Source organism: Megascapheus bottae, chromosome 18 (assembly GCF_031878675.1).
Source record: "Megascapheus bottae isolate mThoBot1 chromosome 18, mThoBot2.hap1, whole genome shotgun sequence".
Classification (NCBI taxonomy): domain Eukaryota; kingdom Metazoa; phylum Chordata; class Mammalia; order Rodentia; family Geomyidae; genus Megascapheus; species Megascapheus bottae.
This window is the reverse complement of record NC_143526.1, coordinates 22,607,549-22,626,879: the sequence shown is the minus strand read 5'-3', so window position 1 is coordinate 22,626,879 and position 19,331 is coordinate 22,607,549. Positions and strand designations below refer to the sequence as shown.

Below are 19,331 nucleotides of genomic sequence, written 5' to 3'. Positions count from 1 at the left end.
ACAATTCCTAGTTCTGGAGTCTTCAGAGCTGCCTTCGATGCTTTTTAATGTGTTAGCTGTAAGAAAAAAGAGCAACTTTTAATAAAAAGGAGCCTTAGGGCAGTGACAGCATATAGGCTAAGCACAAGGCATAATAGAGTGCTAAGTTGCACAGGCCACCAAACTAGTGTTTAGAGCAAAGAAGACTATGGAAAGTACCAGAATGGACAGGGCAATGATCAACCTCAGGCTTTACTGACTCAAGGTAATGTCTCAGAGAGGCAGAGAAGAGTATGAGTTCTGACTGATGAAGAGGCCAGCAAGGGAGGATATGAGATGTATTCCAAATGTTGAAGAGACAGGGTTTGACAAATTGCATCAGCCTTTTGCTGCTTAACAAACCACTCCAAGTGGTGAATTAAGACAGCTACCATTTTGGGGCTCCACAAATCCAGGCACCAGTACTCTGAACTTCCTAAACAAGACCCAAGGAGAGGTTTCCTGGGTTAATTGGGAATTGGTCTTTCCCCTACCCATCCTAATTCTTCATCCGCTTATAAGCAGGTAGAACTGGCTCTTTGTTGGGTGGGTACAGCCAACTACTGCCACACATTCTGAAGGCCAGAGGAAGCCACAACTCAGGCTTAGACTCAGGTAATGGGGAGGAGCATTCCACTACTGGAAAGGAGAAAGATGAAAAGTATATTGCCAATGGTTGGTGGAGGAGAGGAGAAGAGAGGAGACTGTGGCTCTGTTTATAGGCACCTCACCTCATGTATTCTTACGAAGCAGGAGAATTGCAAAAAGTATAGAATTCCCCTCACTTTTTCTTATAAAGACTGTACACATTTTAGGTTTTGTTAGCTGTGAAGTGACAGATACTTCACTTTATCATTGTAACACAGAATCCATCACAGAATATTAATATGTAATGTATGAATGGCTGTGTTCCAATAAAACTGTCTTTGCAGAAAAAGAGGACAGAATATTTGTCCCCCAGGCTAGCTAGCATAGAGGACATATTATGCCAGGTAGGAATGATGAAATCATCCTAGCTTCCATTCATCACTTTTAACTCCATATTTTCTCTTATGGTTTTACTGTGTGTTCAACATCGTTCACCATTTCTTTTCCTATTCTTAATATGCCATTGCATCTACTTTTGCTTTAGAGTCCTCTCTTGGTTTCCTTTGCTTTCTCTTCTCATGCTTCCTGCTTTTCTGTGACGTTTCTTCAGATTTGGTTTACTTCACTTCTTCCCAAAGGCAAAAGAAGATCATTCTGTTTCCTGGAATAACGGAAGGACATCACCCATTGAAATAGTGTCTGATTCAGGGCAATGGAAAAGTCTGTAATACTTGAGATGTGTGCTTCAAGGGCTCAAGAAAGACAACTCATTTATGAGAAGACGTGAGGCAAGTCCATTAGGAAATCCAGTGAAGGAAATCTGAGATGATGCTGAACTTAAAAACAAACAAACACACAGAACAAAGTGTTTCAGTCAATGCCACTAAAATATGAAGAATTATCAAGGAAGCTAATTTGTTTCCTCAGATGCTACTAAAAGATCTTAAAGAATTTAGTTACAAATTTCAGTGGTAAAGTCACAGTGTTGGATTCTGTCTGGCTTCCTTCCCATTGATCTATAATGTAAATTGTTACTATTACTTCCTGCTGCTACAAGTGCATAGAGCAGTGGTGAGCAGAACATGCTTGGTTATTTTTGGTGCTTGGTTATTTTGATCTTGCTTTATACCCAGGTTTACCTGGGTTATGATTCTTATACTTGTCCCCTGTGTTGCTGGGGGTGACAGGTGTGAATCATTGTGCCCAACCATTGTGTGAAATGGAGTCTTTCAACTTTTTATGCCTGCATTAGCCTTAAACTGCAATCCTCATATCTCTGTCTATCTAATAGCTAGTATTACAAGCTTGAGCGACCACACCTAGCCAGCCTGTGCTTTTGATTCAGATCGATGTGTCAGGGGTTGTGAACCTCCACGCTGTTGACAAAGAAACCTGTAGTCTATTCCGACTTCATCATCTTCACATATTCTCTTTGGAATTGTACTCTGTTAATGCATCTGGTCTAGCCACGGAGTTTGTAATACCCCTTCAAGTGTGAATGGGTGATCAGTCAAATGGAAGATAGGGCATATTTTAAAGTCAATGATTTTTTAAATCCTTTCTGGAGTAAGAAAATTGCATATATATATTTCCTTTTTGGGGGGGATCAGTCATGGGGCTTGAACTCTAGGCCTGAGTGCTGCCTTTTCAGCTCCAGGCTATCTCTCTACCACACTGAACCACAGCACCACTTCCAAAATTGCATTTCTTTAAACATGTGCAATTTCAAGTGAACTAACTCTGTTCTTAAAAGTTATGAGGCATATTTGCATTATTGCTACTTATTTTGGTGCCTTTGGAGAAGACACTGTGCTGGCCAACGTTCTCTAGGTAAGACTAGCCAGAAATGCTTACAGACTTATATAAAACGGCCAGGGAGAGATTTATTGTGTACAGCTGAATCATGTAATCATGTGACTATGGAAGCTAACCAGGCCCATGATCATCTATCTCTAAGTCAGAGGCCTGGGGAAATAAGAGGTGTCATTTTCAGTCCAAACCCAAAGACCTATGTATGAGCCAAGAGAGCTAATGGCATGTAAATCTCAGTACAAATAGGAGTCAGGAGCGTGAATGTCCGAGAGCAGAAGAAATCTACCATATTGCTACCATCTTGTTCTATTCAGACCTCCTGAGATTGATTGAATGATGCCCACCTGTACTGATGAAGATCCATTATCTGTACATCATCTACTAACTAGATAATCTCTTCCCCAAACAGTACTACAGCCATACCCCAAAGTGATATTTACCAGTTCTCTGGGTATTCCTTTTCTCCAGTTAGGTTTACATAAATTAACCATCATGGGTAACTCCTTCCTTCCTTCCTCTTCATTTTTCCTTTCTTCTCCTTTCCCTCCCCTCCACCCTCCCTTCCTTCCTCCCTCCCTCCCTCCCTCCCTCCCTTCTTTCCTTCCTCCCTTCCTTCCTTCCTTCCTTCCTTCCTTCCTTCCTTCCTTCCTTCCTTCCTTCCTTCCTTCCATTCTTCCTTTCTCTTTCTTTTTTCCTTTCCTTTTATTTCCCTTCCCTCCCTCCCTCCCTCCTTCCCTTCCTTCCTTCACTCCCGTTCTTTCTTTCTCTCTTTTATTTGGGTATATACAAGAAATATCTTGATCATTAACCAGGTACTGGGCCACCAAAGATCGACACACATTATTTTATTTAAGCCTCATAACATGCTATTATTGAATAATAGATTTTTATTATTTTTTTTCATGTTTGTAGTTTACAAAATGGGACTTAAAATGAGAGAACACTTTGCTCTAGGTTTTCTACACTGGTCATAGGCTGAGCAGAAAGATTACATAGCAGCTAGTCTCCAGTGAGCCTCAAGTATGGTTGTGGCCTACCAGAATTAACAGCATCTCCAAGCTTGTTACAAATGAAAATTATCAGTCCCCATCACAAGCCTACAGAATCAAACCAGAGACAGGGTCTAGCAACGTACATTTCAAAAGCTGCTCCAGTTATTCCAGTGATGCTGTTGAAGTATGAGAACTACTAGACAACTATAAGGCAAGTAAAGTTCTTTGTAGCTAAGCTCCCTGAGACAATGGACAGAAAAACTATTCAATAAGAGACACTTCTTTTCCCAGGTTACATACTAGATGTTATGTCATGAACAGTTAGTTATGAGGATTAAATGAGATTACTTTCCAGGGTTCACAGATAAGTAAAGACAATTTTAGACCATTTAAGCAACTGCCTACTAGTCACTATGTAGTAAATGAGGGAGCCAGCCATTGCTATCGGCTCTGCAACTATAAGTAGAGAAATACGTCTTTTTAAGTACAAATGTAAAAAAAATGAAAGATAAAAAGTTCAGAAGTGGAAGCTAGAGCCAAAGATCTGTTTGAAGGACTGGTTTGTTTGGTTGATTGCTTTGTGGTCCTTACACATGATAAGCAAATGCTCTACCACAAAGTTACATCCTCATCCCCAAAGACCCCTTTAGATCTTTTATGTGTCATTTGTTCTATACTGCAAGAAATTAAATCCAATTCTTTTAGGAAGATGAGAATGGGAAGTTTATTTTTCATATAATTGCCCCTCTGTACTCTGAACAGTGCTAACATATCTCCCTTACGATCAATGAACATGAGCCTATAGGGATAGAAAAGTATTAACCAGGGATTTTTTTAAACCTCTAATTATTTTTAAAGTGGAGGGAAGAATAATCTGCTTTAGGTAGCTAGTAGTTCCTTTTAATATTTAATATAGATTTAAATAAAAGTACATATTTTAAAAAAACCTTTGTATTCTATCTTAAAGTTATAAACAAAAAAGCAACTACTCGAATATTTTATTGAGGTCTTTGAGCAGAGCCAATCTAGCATCCTAGGTGATTGGGCTGATATACTCTATCACTAAGGAGTTAACCTAAGGACGACTTCGTGGATACCTACATTGCATTTCTCTGTAGGTTTGTGTCTCCCAATTACCTTAAAGGGCAAGAGATCTTTGTAATGTTGTTGAGATGCACAAATAAGTCTAGTTTTTGTTTTTTTTTAAATATTCACCAGGACCAAGTTGCTAGGATATTGTTTGCAAATAAGGAAAGAGTTGTACGGCATAATATTTAAGGTAAAAATCATAGCCAAATGGGGCCTGTTCAAAAGCTAAGCATGCAAGAACCCAAGCTTGGAGTTAAACAGAAATAAATTTGGTTTTGGTTTTGCTACTCCAAGATAGGACCTTGTCTCAGTCTTTAACCCACTCTAAGCATGAAACTCAACTTTTTTGAAAAAACAGAGAGTGAAGTTAACTAGGCCATCATCTTTATAAGGAATAAGTAAGGTAGATCTGTTTTAGAGTATAAGGGAGTCTGAGACCTGTGGTCCCCAGCCTGAGGTGCTCCCTCCCCTCTCCTCATGGGTGTTAGTCACAGAGCATGCTTTAGATGCCTACACACCCAGTGCTCACTCCTCTTCTCTCCCTTGTTTACATGGGTGCTGGTTCTCTCCGGCTTTCTATCCCAATCGGGGCATCTGAATCTCAATGCTACCAGGGATGAAGCAGTCCTTTTCTTAGCAGGAAGGTTGCATGAAGAGAGTCCAGGACTGCTTGTTGTTGTTTAAGGCTGAGTCTTGTATGATGCTCTAGTAATGCTTCCTGTTCTTTCTAAGCCAGTATGGGCGACTATATATCTTTGAGTCTCAATATGAACTATTCAAGAAGACAAAAGTGTAATAGTGACATAAAAAGTGTAATGTTGTACAGTTATTTAGGAAGAAAAACATTTCACAAGGTGCATTGTTTGTGTGGGGAACTATACACATTCAAAGGGAAGTTTCCTGAAAGTCATGTGACATACCATTCTTTGCAATGACTATTCAACATGATCTTACCCATTGGGATATGGTTTAAAATGGTCTTTCCTTAACTTGCCTTTTCTCAATATGTCCTCTCTGTTGCTATGCTTTTAATTAATTACTTAGTATAATTTATTTTATTTTGAAGCCAGTTGTGTTTTAATTAGAAATGCTTAACTAAAAAAAATCAGTTTTATCAGCTTGCAGTCATTTTTCTATTACATCTATTTTTACAAGTGCATAGAATTGGGAATGAGGAGACATGAGTGTTTTTAATGTTTGTTGTAAATACTTAGGATGAATCGTATTTGTTGGCATCCATAGTAGATGGAGTAATCTGGTCTTCTTTTTAATTTGTCCTTTTTTTAGTTGCTGAGGCAACCAACCCTTTGGACTGTTACTTTGAGTGGCTTCTTGCTCTCCCCTTCAAAAACTTTTTTTATTGTCCTCCTTCTGAAAGTTGGGAAGTGATTGTTTTCATTCCTCAAGTGTGCTGTGGCAAGGATAAGGGACTTTGCCTCCATACCTGGCTTAAGCTACAAGGCTTTTGAGGAGTGAGCATCTAGACTTAATCTCAGAGCATCTGTCTTTACACTTGGAGAGATAGAAGGATAAGGAAAGAAACACATGTGCATGTGCATGCGCGCGCACGCACACGGACACACACACACACACACACACACACACACACACACAAGGAATTTGCCTTCTCTACAAGGTAGTAGCATAAAATAGGAGCCTATGGCTCAACAGCCAGGCTGAGTTTCCAGCTCCTCCCATGGAGTGTGAGAGTGTGAGCTCATGCTATCTGCCATCCCTGGACATCTGGATATTAGAGAGGATACTAATAAAATGATGGACCATTCTGGATCCTCAAGGAGACACCTGAGCAAAGAAGGTACACACAAATTAAAGGACGTGCATTCATCTATTAGAACTGTCTGTAACTCAACCTGTGACAGAATTTTATGTCTGAGAGCTGTGTTCAACTTGAAAAAATAGAAATTTATGCTTCTGTCTGGGAAAAAAAAGTATGTAGAGAAAATAAAAAAAAATAGGCTGGTTACAGAGCTTAGGGTATTCACCAAGTGAAGGGAAATGATGAGCCTTTCGTATCTATTGGGCTTCCAGGCTCTGATACATATCTCTGACTCCATCTATGTTCTCAGACTGTTCCCTGACATTAAATTTCGTTCCTCATTTATGAAGTCTCTTTTAAGAGGTGTATCTTACATTATAATTCAAATTGAGTGACGTCTGACATGGCTTCTTTCTAATTCAACCTTCTCTTATTTCACTCCAAACATGCCACATTCTTATCATATCAGGAAACAAGAAAGGCAAGCCTCACACATACCCAAGATGGTGTCTACTTAGCTAGAGTTCCTTTATTGGCAATCTTCTCACAATCTATTGATCAGAGGTAGAAGGAACACAGTAGGTCAATAAGTAAAATGAACACAGACTTTGGAATGAGAGAATTGGTCCTACTGTTAGATGCCTTCATCAGCTGCAGAAACTGACCTCTTTTAAGCATTTTTCTCCACCAATCAAAAATTTGTCTGCTGTGGTAACCACTGGTGTGGTTGTTGCAAGTAAATATTTGAAGTCCTGCCTTTCTGTTATACACCATACATTTCATGTGCTTTATGGCTTCATGTCTTTATGGTGACCCTGCTGGGCTGTGTGTACCTGGCTCATTCCCGTCACTTCAGGAATCTATTGGACAATGTTCATCTAGTTTAAATTGTAGCAGAGTTCTCATGAGCTATATGTAATGTGAAATGTCTTGTGTGGCAGCCACACATTCAATGAATGGTATATCTTCTTTCATAATTGTAACAATGTAATCAGCATTCACCTTTTCCCAAGTACACAGACTTTTTCAATGTTAGTTCTCTCAGAAATTGGGAGATGGGTATTAGCTTTTGCAACTTCAAATAGGAAAAGTGAAGTCCCATGAGGTTCATCAAGTTTGAGTTTATCAAGCTGTTCAGGAGTTCAGACTAAGTTCTCCAGTAATTGTGGAGTATCACTTCCTTTGCCAGTCCTGTTTATCTGATAAAACAAGACCCAGGATGGAGTTCAAAACCCTCATTTCATTTCCCTCTTTCCTGTGTTCTAATCTGCCTGACCAATCACAAATACAAAAAGAATCCCTTGTGTAATTAGTATGGAAGTAACAGTAGAGTTAAACCCCTTTTATTACCTGGTTCCAAATAACTGGTAATAAATCACTACACACTGTTTAGTGAAGCAAAACCCATAGTCTAAGAATACAGATATTTGCAAGTAAGAAAAGAAGTCAGGAAAAAAGTGTAAAAATAACCATAGGTCCCAATCATTGGTCAATCCATTGTCTGGATCTCCTACCCAAATACTCCTTCTCTTCAAATAGAGGGGTATTCAGTCTTTCTTTATAAGAATGAGGAAATTAAACTTTAACAGAATTACTGTAAATAGAAAGAATATATATATATATATGTATGTATGCACACATACCACACACACACATACACACACCCACACACAGATTGAGAGGGGGGAGAGAGAGAGAGTGCACCCATGTGCAGCCCTAGGGCTGGCCATAGTCCCTGAGCTTTTATTGCTCAAGTTAGTGTTCTACCACTTGAGCCACGGCTGCACTTTTGACTTTTTAGTGCTTATTTCTAGATGGATGTCACAGATTTTCTTGCCCTAGTTGGCTTCAAATTACAATCCTCAAATCTCAGCCTCATGAGTAGCCACCAGTTTTTGGTGAAAAATATATTTTTTAGTCCAAATCAACTTGAAAATAAGTTGAGTATCTAAAAGACAAATTGTGATAAGAAATAATGTGGAAAAACTTCATGTTGGTATAGTATGACAAAACTGATATAGAGCTTAAGTATTTATAATTATCCTTGGTAAGATGGCTAATGTCTCCATAACCCTCCCAGACCAGAGGGCCTCTGTGTCAGGAAGAGCATCTAAATAGTACTTCTACCCAAAGTGATTGACCATATCTCTCTTAAACAAAGAACCACTCTGGCTATCACTTATTCAGTATTTCCGTAAAAAGTAGTCCCTGGAGCCAGGAGTTTGACCTAGTGGTAGAGTGCTTGCCTGATATGTACAAAGACCTGGGTTCAATTCCTCGGCACCACATACATAGAGAAGTCGAAGCTGGGACTGTGGCTCATGTAGTAGAACACTAGGCTTGAGGAAAGCTCAAGAGACAGTGCTCGGGCCCTGAGTTCCAGCCCCAGAACTGGCCAAAAAAAAAAAAAAAAAAGTAGTTCCTGGCCATTCCAGCCCTTGTCTGTCTGTGACCTAAGGAAATACAGAAGGTCATTGAGCATTAGGGGGTGACTATGACAAATGTTAGCCAAATCACAAGAGAACTAAGATTCTGGGCTCCATGTAACAATCTATTATAACTTGTTTAGTTACCTGAAAATGCCATTAACATTTCTTAGCTGCAAAACAAACACATCTACTGAGGAGACACAACCTAACTTCCTGTTCACATCTGGAAATACCCAGATCTGGAGGAGAATAGAGAGTGTCAAGTTACAATTGCTTTGATTTGACCAGGGAGCCCCAATCCAGGTTCTGATCAGAAGATGAAATTTAAACTTCTTTAAATTGTCTGAGAGAAAAGGCCAAGCAGCAAGAAGCAAGCATAAAGGGGATCCATATAGGGAAAGAGGAAGTAAAACTTTCCCTCTTTGCAGATGACATGATCCTGTATTTAAAGAACCCTATAGACTCTACTCCCAAGCTCCTGGAGCTGATTCAAAACTTTGGAAGGGTATCAGGGTATAAAATTAACCCTCAAAAATCAACTGCCTTCCTTTACACCAACAGTGAGAGGAACGAGGCAATAATCAGGAAAGCAACTCCTTTCACAATAGCCTCAAAGAAAATAAAGTGCCTAGGAATTAGCTTAACTAAGAATGTAAAGGACCTTTTTGATGAAAACTTTAAAACCCTGAAAAAGGAAATTAAAGTAGAACTGAGGAAATGGAAAAACCTCCCATGCTCCTGGATTGGAAGAATCAACATCATGAAAATCACAATCTTGCCAAGGGCTATCTACAAATTCAACGCAATACACATCAATATCCCAATGTCATTCTTTAAAGAAATAGAAGAAGCAATCCAAAATTTCATATGGAATAATAAAAGACCTCGTATAGCAAAAACACTTCTTAGCAGAAAGAACAGTGCAGGAGGAATTTCAATACCAAACTTTAGAGTCTATTACAGAGCTATAATAATCAAAACAGTTTGGTACTGGCACAACAACAGGCCTGAAGACCAATGGATTAGAACTGAAGACCCAGATATTAAACCATAGACCTATGGCCACCTAAACTTTGATAAGGGAGCCAAAAAAGTAGAATGGAAGAAAGACAGCCTCTTCAACATGTGGTGCTGGCAGAACTGGTTAAGCACCTGCAGAAAACTTAAGTTGGATCCTTCTTTGTTACCCTGTACTAGAATTAACTCCAAATGGATCAAAGACCTGGAGGTAAAAGAAGACACTCTGAAAACTTTACAAGAAGGAATAGGAAATACACTAGACCTCCTTGGCACAGGTTGAAACTTTCTTAATAAAGACCAAGAATCACAACAAATCAGAGAAAGGCTGGATAAGTGGGACTGCATTAAACTGCAGAGCTTTTGTATGGCAAAGGACATAGCTAGTAAACTAATTAGGAAGCCTACAGAGCGGGAGAAGATCTTCACCAACCAAACAACAGACAAAGGCCTCATATCTAAAGTATATCAACAGCTCAAAAAATTGAATCACTCCAAAACTAATCTCCAAAGTAACAACCATCCCATTAAAAGATGGGCCAAAGACTTAAAGAGAGTCTTCTCTGAAGAAGAAACAAAAATGGCCTATAGACACATGAAGAAATGCTCAACATTTCTGGCCATAAAAGAAATGCAAATCAAACAACTCTAAGATTCCACCTCACTCCAGTTAGAATGGCCAGGATCAGAAAAACGAATGACAACAGATGCTGGAGGGGATGTGGCCAGGAGGGATCACTACTACATTGTTGGTGGGAGTGCAAACTTGTTCAACCACTATGGAAAGCAGTATGGCAGTTCCTCAAAAGACTAAACATAGAGCTCCCCTATGTCCCAGCAATTTCCACTACTTGGCATTTACCCAATCATCCAGAAACAAAGACATACTAAATCCACCAGCACAACAATGTTCTTTGCAGCACTATCTACCATAGCAAAGATATGGAACCAACCCAGATGTCCCTCAGTTGAGGAGTGCATCAACAAGATGTGGTACTTATACACAATGGTTCTATTCTGCTGTCAGAAAGAATGACATTGCCCCATTTGTTAGGAAATGGAAAGACTTAGAAAAGATCATATTAAGTGAAATAAGCCAGACTCAAAGAAACTTAGGCTCAATGGTTTCCCTCATTTGTCATAATCAGTAGAAATCTCGGGCTCTCCTAGCAGAGATTTGCAGTAGAGCAAAACCTTGATATAAAAGGCCAGATAGTAGGACGCTAAATGAAAGGGATCTCTAGGATATAGAAACAGAAGCCATATAATGAATGATTGTTGTTCTTAAGGTACTATGTTATCTCTCATCTCTTTTGCTGTCCCTTGGTTATCTCATATTGTTACAGTATCTCATTTTGTTACCTGATATATCGGATATATTTGTATTTGGTTATCTGAAATTGGATAGGGAAGGGGGGGAAACAAGATGAGGGGTAGGGGTGGCAGGGAGGGAAATGGGGACCAAGACATGTGAAAGGGTATCAATGTATGGGAATTAATGCACCATCTATCTGGCAAATATCATGTAACCCTTCTATTAATTACAATAAAAATATATGAAAGAAAAAAAGGCCAAGCAGGTATCGAGAAACCTAAATAGATTCTGTTGTTGTTTCCTTCAATGGATTTTAGTGGACCTCTCATGTTGAGTCTGATTTTTCACTAGTGGTTTGAAATCCTTTGGTCTGGAAACCTTTCAGCTACAGATAATCAACTGATTGTAGGCTTTGTTAGGTACCTAGTCTTCAGCTCAGTTGAGGTCTCCCTGGAGAATTTCTTTTCTACACATTGTTCCACCTAACCACAGACTTGGTTTTGCCAGCTGGACATTTATGAATATTTCTTCCCATTTTTCTTTCTTTGGTAGGGATTGTAGAGCCAAACAGGTGCTCCTGGAAGAAATCTGGAAGAATCCTGGAAGAAATCTTTCACTCTTTCCTTTGTTTTTCTCCCTTGTTTTTCTTCAACTTGCCCAAATGCCTTTTCCTATTTTAGAAATGTTATCTTTATCAAAGAATACAAGCAGAATTACACTTAGAAAGAGTCTTTCTAGGAGAAATAATAAAAGTGGTGGGACTGGGTTTTGATTCCAAAGGACCTAACATTCCCTTGCCTTGGTCTTATTCATTGCTATATTGTCAGTGCCCCAAACATGTCTGCTGTGGGTTTAAAATACATACGATAATTCTCCCTCTGCCTGAACAATCCCCAAATGAATTAAGGGCTAGCTTCACTTAAGTCTATGAAGTCCTACATTCTGCCACTTTAGACAGAACTGGAGTTACCTTGATGAATAGTACAGTTTGTCTGGCATTTCACATGATATATTTTAATCTGTGGAAATAAGACTGAGCCTGAACCATCCGTAAAAATCTTAATCCTGTCATTGCTATTTACTTGATTAAAGTCATTGCTTTGAGCCATGCTTACCAGACCAGTTCTTAATTGCTGGCAGACAGTGATCTAGGAAGGCAGTTTCTTGAGAACCTGAAGTAAGCACAGAGATTTGTTGAAGCACAGGTGGCTGTAAGATTGTGATGTAAGATAAAAAGGAAGGCACAGGCACCTGTGTTCATTTCCTGAGCGCTCTTTCTCTCTCCTTTACATATAATTTTCCTGGAATTCCTAAACATATGGGTACCCTGTTACTATAGGCTAGGAACTTCTAGCAAATAAAATCTAGTGGCTCTAATCCTCTTGAATTTGGTTCTATAGTTTTGTGCTCAGTAACTTGTGTCCAAGTCCACATAAGTGGTCCACAAAAAAAGTAGCCCAGAATTGCCAGAGTAGCTCCTGGAACACATCACTGGGCCTGGTTTATTTTATTTTGTTTGAGACATGCTGTTACTATGGAGCCCAACATGGCCCAGAAGTCTGTGTGAACCATCTTCAAGCTTGAGATCTTCCTGCTCTGCTACCTGTGTTCTGGGATTACAGACAAGTACCACCAAACCTAGCACTGGGCCTGACTTTTGACATTAAGTTAGATTCAGACAACAGTTTGTCTTGTATGTAGAGAAACCAAGGACTAAAACTTCTTCCAAAGCCTGAGAAAAAGTTTCTTTCAATATGACCTTCAACCTTTTTGTTTATTTTCAAACTTGTTCTAGAGGAGGATGTGCTATGACATTGGTCTGCTTTCAGGGCAGAAGAAGAATGAAAAGAATTTTCCAAATGCATATACCGGGGCGTACCTGGGTAGAGGCTCATTTTCCTTTCCTTTCCTCAGAGATATTTGCATCTTTATTAAATTTAAGATATTGAAAGGCAACATATTTCTTTCCTAACAGGAGTCCTTCGTGTTTGAACCCAGCTGCCTCTTCAAGGTGGATGAATTTGGTTTCTTTTTGACGTGGAAGTGTGATGGCAAGGTATAACATAAGAAACAGAGGTGATTCTTCTCACTTGGTGGTTTAGGCCAGGTCATTACTTGAGAAGTGAAGCAGAGTCCTCCTGAGCATATGAGTGTTCCATATATTTGAAAATATCCTTCTGTATGTTGGGATCAGGATACAGTAAGGCTCAAGGACATTGTCCTAATTCCTATACATCCTAGTGCAGATGCAAAGCAAGGCATATATATATATATATATATATATATTAAGTTGCAACTTATTGAGTATATGAAGGGAATATAGAGCATACAATATGCTGGTCTGATTTAATTTTCTGAGTTAGAAATATTTCCCAGAAAAAAATTTACTGGGACTAAATTCTAAAAGGTACATGTAATGTACAATCATCCTTTTACTCTGGGACTTAATTTGACACATGACACAGTATACATATACAAAAAAAATTTTAATTGGAATTAAGAAAAGTAAAATTACAGCTCTATGAAATTTAGTATTATTCCCACTTAATATTTTGTATATACATACACATTTCAGGGCACTCAAACATGCTTAGAGGTATTATACATATAAAACTATAAAGGGAAGTGGGGCTTGGCTCAAGGGTAGGTCAGTAGCCTTGAGCTGAAGAGCTGAGGGACAACACCCAGGCCAAGTTCAAGCCCCATTAACCACAAAAAAAAAACTATAAAAATTTTGATAAATTATTATTGAGTGTTGCCTTCATATATATTTGAAATAGAAAATTTGGAGTGGCCCTTACATCTGATCACTGGAAATAACTATTATTGTTACTTGGGGTTTCTTTTTTTTACTCCTTCCTCTTCTTTAATTAATATTGGCTTCGACATCAGAAATTTGCTAATTACATACATGTAATCCCAGCAGCTGAGAGACTGGAGCTGTAAGATTCTGAGTTTGTAAACAGTCTGATAGCTAGCCTGTGTTATATAGTGGGACTTTGTTTCAAAACAAAGAAAAGAGGCAACATAGATGCTTGCTACCTATGTTGAGCCATGAATTTAAGCTCATGGATTACATGTCTTCTCTGTCTTCAGGAAGGACAAGTACTGGAATGTTCCCTCATCAACAGTATACGGCTGGGAGCCATACCAAAGGTATGTGTGATTGGTGTTTGTTCTTCATCTAAATAGATTTACACAGGTTGGAACTATTCTCTAGGATGTTGTTTACCTTGTCTCTTCCCATCATCATCTTGGAATTAAGAACTGATACAGCATAGGAATCTCATCTTTGGGAGGAAAAAAAGACACTCTTTTACCTTTTGATTTTCTTAAATTTTGGTGATAGATTACATTATCTTTGCTTATATTAGAAATGTTTTTAACCCTTGAAAAGGAAAACCTTTGAATCAAAACCAAACAAACAAAAAAAACCAGTTCCCTTTAGCTCAGAAGTTGAGTTTATAAACTTCTTTATCCCACATTTTTGGCAACAACTCATTTCATCTTTGGCTGATGTGGAGATTTAAGTAGCAGAGGCGGCCATATATCTCTGTGTACCTGTGGGCCTAGAAGGCTCAGTTTGCCTCTGAAAGGATAAAAGAAAACCAAGCAGAGAACATCAATCAGTGTTCTTCACAGTGATTGATTGGTCTGAATAAGAAGCTATTTGTGTGGTGGTAGTAGGTATTTAAAGGATGTTTCTTTAAAATATTCAAGCACAGTATTTATTTCATTTTGTGTAATAGCCCTGCAGGTTTTTAGCTGTTCAAAACAAAATTATATTTCTTCATTTGTTTTTTTTTATTTTTTCTCAAAGCTGCTTCTTTTATGTTAGTTAAATTTTCTGTGTAACTATATGTTTGCATTGCTTTCTGAGGCCTTTTGGAGAACAAAGACACTGTTTTATTTATGAATTTGGGCAGTCTTTCACTGCTTTCATTCCAGCTGAGGATGCCATGACTCGGAGAGATGAATGCTTTCTCTTTTTGATCCAGGAGGCTTGGAAGACTTCATCTCCTTTTGAGACTACTCTGTGTTAACTGGCGATGGGAACGCCTAATGTATTCACAGAATCCTCTGTGATTAGCCTGCCTGTGGGGCAAAACTCTTTGGATCTTTGTGGACATGGAATTTTCTAATCATAGGCTTTCCCATCCCATTGGCAAACGCTAGGGCCCCTGATAGTGACACCTGAAAAATCTAAACAAAGACTGACTAGTTTATTCAACCAAGAAATTGATAGTATCTTTCTTAGGGGATTTTAAATAACATCTAGTGTTATGAATTTCACCTGTGAAAGTTTTAGAGCAATATTAGCTGACTAGGCATTTCTAAGAAGGAAAATAAAAATAAATCATTGCTCCATGCATATTTTTACATCAATGTGGTTTCTGTTTACCATGGTTTCTTTCATGCTCTGTGATCTCTTTTCTTTTTCTCATTTTTTTAACTCTCTACAGGATCCAAAAATCCTGGCTGCTCTTGAAGCTGTTGGAAAATCCGAAAATGATCTGGAAGGGCGGATAGTGTGTGTCTGCAGTGGTACAGATCTAGTGAACATTAGTTTCACTTACATGGTGGCTGAAAATCCTGAAGTAACTAAGGTAGCACCTAACATCAAAGCAACATTCTTATCCCTACTATTGTGTGTGTGTGTGTGTGTGTGCACACACACGCACGTGAGCGCGCATGTGTATGTGTGTTGTGTGTGTGTGTGTGTGTTGTATAAGTTTTATGTTTAAAATAAATTTAACGTGTATTTTAAAATTGTATTATCATTTAACTTTAAAAATAATTCTAATGTTCAGCTGATAAATAGAAAATTTAGGACTGACTCTGCTCTGGGTCAAAAACCCAAATATCTACAAAGATGAGATGTAGGGAAAGCCAACCTAGACCTCTCACATTTTATGTGTATGGGATTCGCTTGGATTTTGTTACAAATACAGATTCACTAGGCCTGGGGTGGGGACACAAGGTCTCCTTTTCTGACAAGTCTCAAATGGTAAGATGCTGCCGGTCTAAGAACCACAGCTGGATACAAGTGGTTCAGACTACACTGCCAGAACAAATATAATGTGATCCATAACTATCAATTAAATTTTCTTAAAGCCACATTTAAAAAAGAAAAAAAAATGTTCTTGCTGTTGTAACATTTTTAGTCACAGAGTACATTTATAGTATCTCCAATATTCCAGGTTCAGTAGGAAAGAAAGGAAGGAAGGAAGGAAGGAAGGAAGGAAGGAAGGAAGGAAGGAAGGAAGGAAGGAAGGAAGGAAGGAGATGGGAAGGGAAGGAGGGAGGGAGGGAGGGAGGGAAGGAAGGAAGGAAGGGAAGAAGGAGAGAAAGAAGGGAAGAATGAAAAAATACTATGTGATGTGGCTCAGTACTAGAATGTATACCTACCATGTTCAAAGTTCTGGGTTCTATCCTTAGCACAAGAGATTGACATTTCAGTAAAATATTTTATTTACCATGATATATCTGAAATATTCCCATTTTAACAAGCTGTCGATATAGAATTTTTTTTTGCCAGTTCTGGGCTTAAACACAGAGCCTGGGAACTGTCCTTGAGTTTTCTCAATGTTCTCACTTGAGCCACAGCACCGTTTCTAGCTTTTTCTGTCTATGAGGTACTGAGGAATTGAACCCAAGGCTTCATGCATGTTAGGCAAGCACTCTACCACTAGGCTACACTTGCGGCCCCTCAATGTAGGACTTTTTAGTGTCATAGTTTACATTCTCTAAGTCTTTAACATCAGGGGTATATTTTCAAATTAGATAAGCCATATAAAGTGCCTGGTGTCTGTATGACTGAGGGCTACCATTTTGGACTGTATATCTCTAGATGGCTGGGAAAATCCACTTTCTTCCTCAATAGCTTACTGAATATTGGATGAACATTTATACCCCACATATCATTGATATAGCAAGCTAGTCTCAAGGGGATTTTGGCCAAAGAAGTTAAAAAGCTTCAGACTTTAATCTGTTTTCTTCTGATTATTTGTTTCCAGGGTACCTTTACCATTGAATGGAACATCTATTATCTTGCAATCATATGTGTAAAGTAGAATGAGCCTATATTCCTCCATTGCAGAGACATGGATTTGAGTAATTTGAGTAATTTACTTTCTCATTCATCTTACAAATAGAAATTCCGTATAGGATAAAGGAGAATTATATCTTTGTCTGGGGTTTGCAAGAACAAGGGCCTGAGTTAAAGTCCCATAACTGGAGCAATTTTTTTTAAAAAAGGAGTGTTATGGTTTAGTAAATCTGAGTGGCCAGAAAAATAATATGCATGATTACTTTTTATCATTTCTTTGCTTTCATTCTTGGCCTATTGTGTTTGAGAACCATGACTGCACTCATGACCATGCACTCATAAGTAGGTATTATGTGAGGGGAAAAAAGGGTTGTATACTTAAAAGATTCAAGGATTTTTTCTCCCTCCACAATCTAGAAGCATTTTTATTAAAATTTAAGTTCAGCTAGCAAGACAAATAAAAATTCTGCCATCACTAGATTTGCAATTCCAATTCTATACTTTTTTTAAGCCTGGTCTTCCTAAAGAAAATATGTCAGCTATCCAGAACTATTACCCAAGAATTTACATCACACGAATGGTATACTATATAAATACAAATTTCATTGTATACAGTGGACAATCTATCATTAGTCGAGTATGTCATTTTGATTAGTGGATACTTGGAAATGACATTTAGCATATTTTTCCCTATACAAATAAAATTTTATAAAAGTTCATTAATTTTTTTTTGCCAGTCCTGGGCTTGAGCTCAGGGCCCGAGCACTGGAGCTCTACCACTTGAGCCTCAGCACCACTTCCAGCTTTTTTCTATGCATGTGGTACTGAGGAATCGAACCTGGGTCTTCGTGCATGCTAGGCAAGCACTCTACCACTAGGCGAAACTCCCGGCCCCATAAGTTCATTGATTTTTAATTAAATATAACATGTACATGTATAATCCTACCCATTTCCTGATTTAACAACTTAAAGTAACGGGTCTAGACTATGATATTTACCATCACATGTGTTGACAAAATTTCATCACCATTTTATCCCTTATCCTTTCCTCACATTGTTCCCTTTAGCATAACACATGACATCCCAATGAGAGGATTTTTATGATTGACATGTTCACACAGATAGAATTATTAGATCCAAACCAAGACAAAATTCATAACTTCAGGTCACTGATAACGTATATGTCCTCTTCTTTGTGCAGGTTACAGGCATAGTTTTGTCTTCATCTCCCTCATCCTTCTGGAAAAATCATCTTAGTAGAAGCTCCCCATTTTGCCACCTTTCACCATTTCATTATCCTGTTTTATTTTTCTTTATAGTATTCACTGCTATTTACCTAGCCAAAGGGATCAGTGCCCACTACTGACTCCTGACCATCCAGAACAATCAGTGAAAGTTTGGGGGGCTTGACTCACATAGTAGAGAACCTGCCTACAGTTAATGCCCAGCACGTAATAAAAAAAGATGTGTTCACTGGAGATAGTTGTGTTACCCAAATCAATATGTTCTAGCCTAGGTGTAAAGATGTGTAGTAGCCCCTTGCTTTTTCATGGGAAATAGGTTTCAAGACCCTTCATGGATACCACAAACCATAGATTGAATCAAAATCCGTGTGTGTGTATGACACTGTTTTCTCCTTGTCCATACCTCAGTTAAAGTTCAATTTGTACATTAGATACAGCAATAGTTAATTAGCTACATTAATACTTAATAATAAAATGATCCACTAAGTATAGTGCAATAAAATTACTATATCACTTCCTTTGTGGTTAGGAACCATTGTTAATTAAAATAAGGTTTACTTTGTGACTGTTAACCTGCTTACAGACTAAGGAACTAACCAAAAGGCATATTCAGATAGAATATTGCTGGGCAAAGGAATGGTTCATATTGGAATGGGAGAGCATAGGATTTCATCATGCTCATGTAAAACTTTCACTTGTTTCTGGAACTTTCCAGTCCCTATTTTCAGATTGTGGGTAACCAATACTGTGGAAATTGAAACCATGGGTAGTTAAATGGGGGTAGGAGGTGTCACAATTGTATCATCCTAGGGTTGTATACCTTGATTTCACACAGGTTAGTTAGGGAAAGGCTAGGCGAATGATCTTTTGATGTGAAGACTGAGAACGTATGATTTGATGATAGTCTAAAAGGAACAAAAAATCTGGTATCCCAGGGTATTATTTTTAGAGTCATTTTTCAACATGTAATGAGTCTGCTGCAGCGAAGAATCCAAGACTAG

The 19,331-nt window shown here is 38.4% G+C and overlaps 1 protein-coding gene across 8 annotated transcripts in view; it reads left to right on the top strand.

Annotated features, from left to right (window-relative positions):
- The window catches only part of Plcb4 (phospholipase C beta 4), a 353,129-nt gene that overhangs the window by 233,359 nt on the left and 100,439 nt on the right, over window positions 1-19,331 (top strand). For all 8 annotated transcript variants that reach the window (XM_090352005.1, XM_090352009.1, XM_090352003.1 and 5 more), the window contains 3 exons: window positions 13,013-13,093; window positions 14,134-14,193; window positions 15,501-15,644. In XM_090352005.1, coding sequence (XP_090208131.1) covers window positions 13,013-13,093; window positions 14,134-14,193; window positions 15,501-15,644 — 285 coding nt within the window. The remainder of the gene's footprint in view (window positions 1-13,012; window positions 13,094-14,133; window positions 14,194-15,500; window positions 15,645-19,331) is intronic.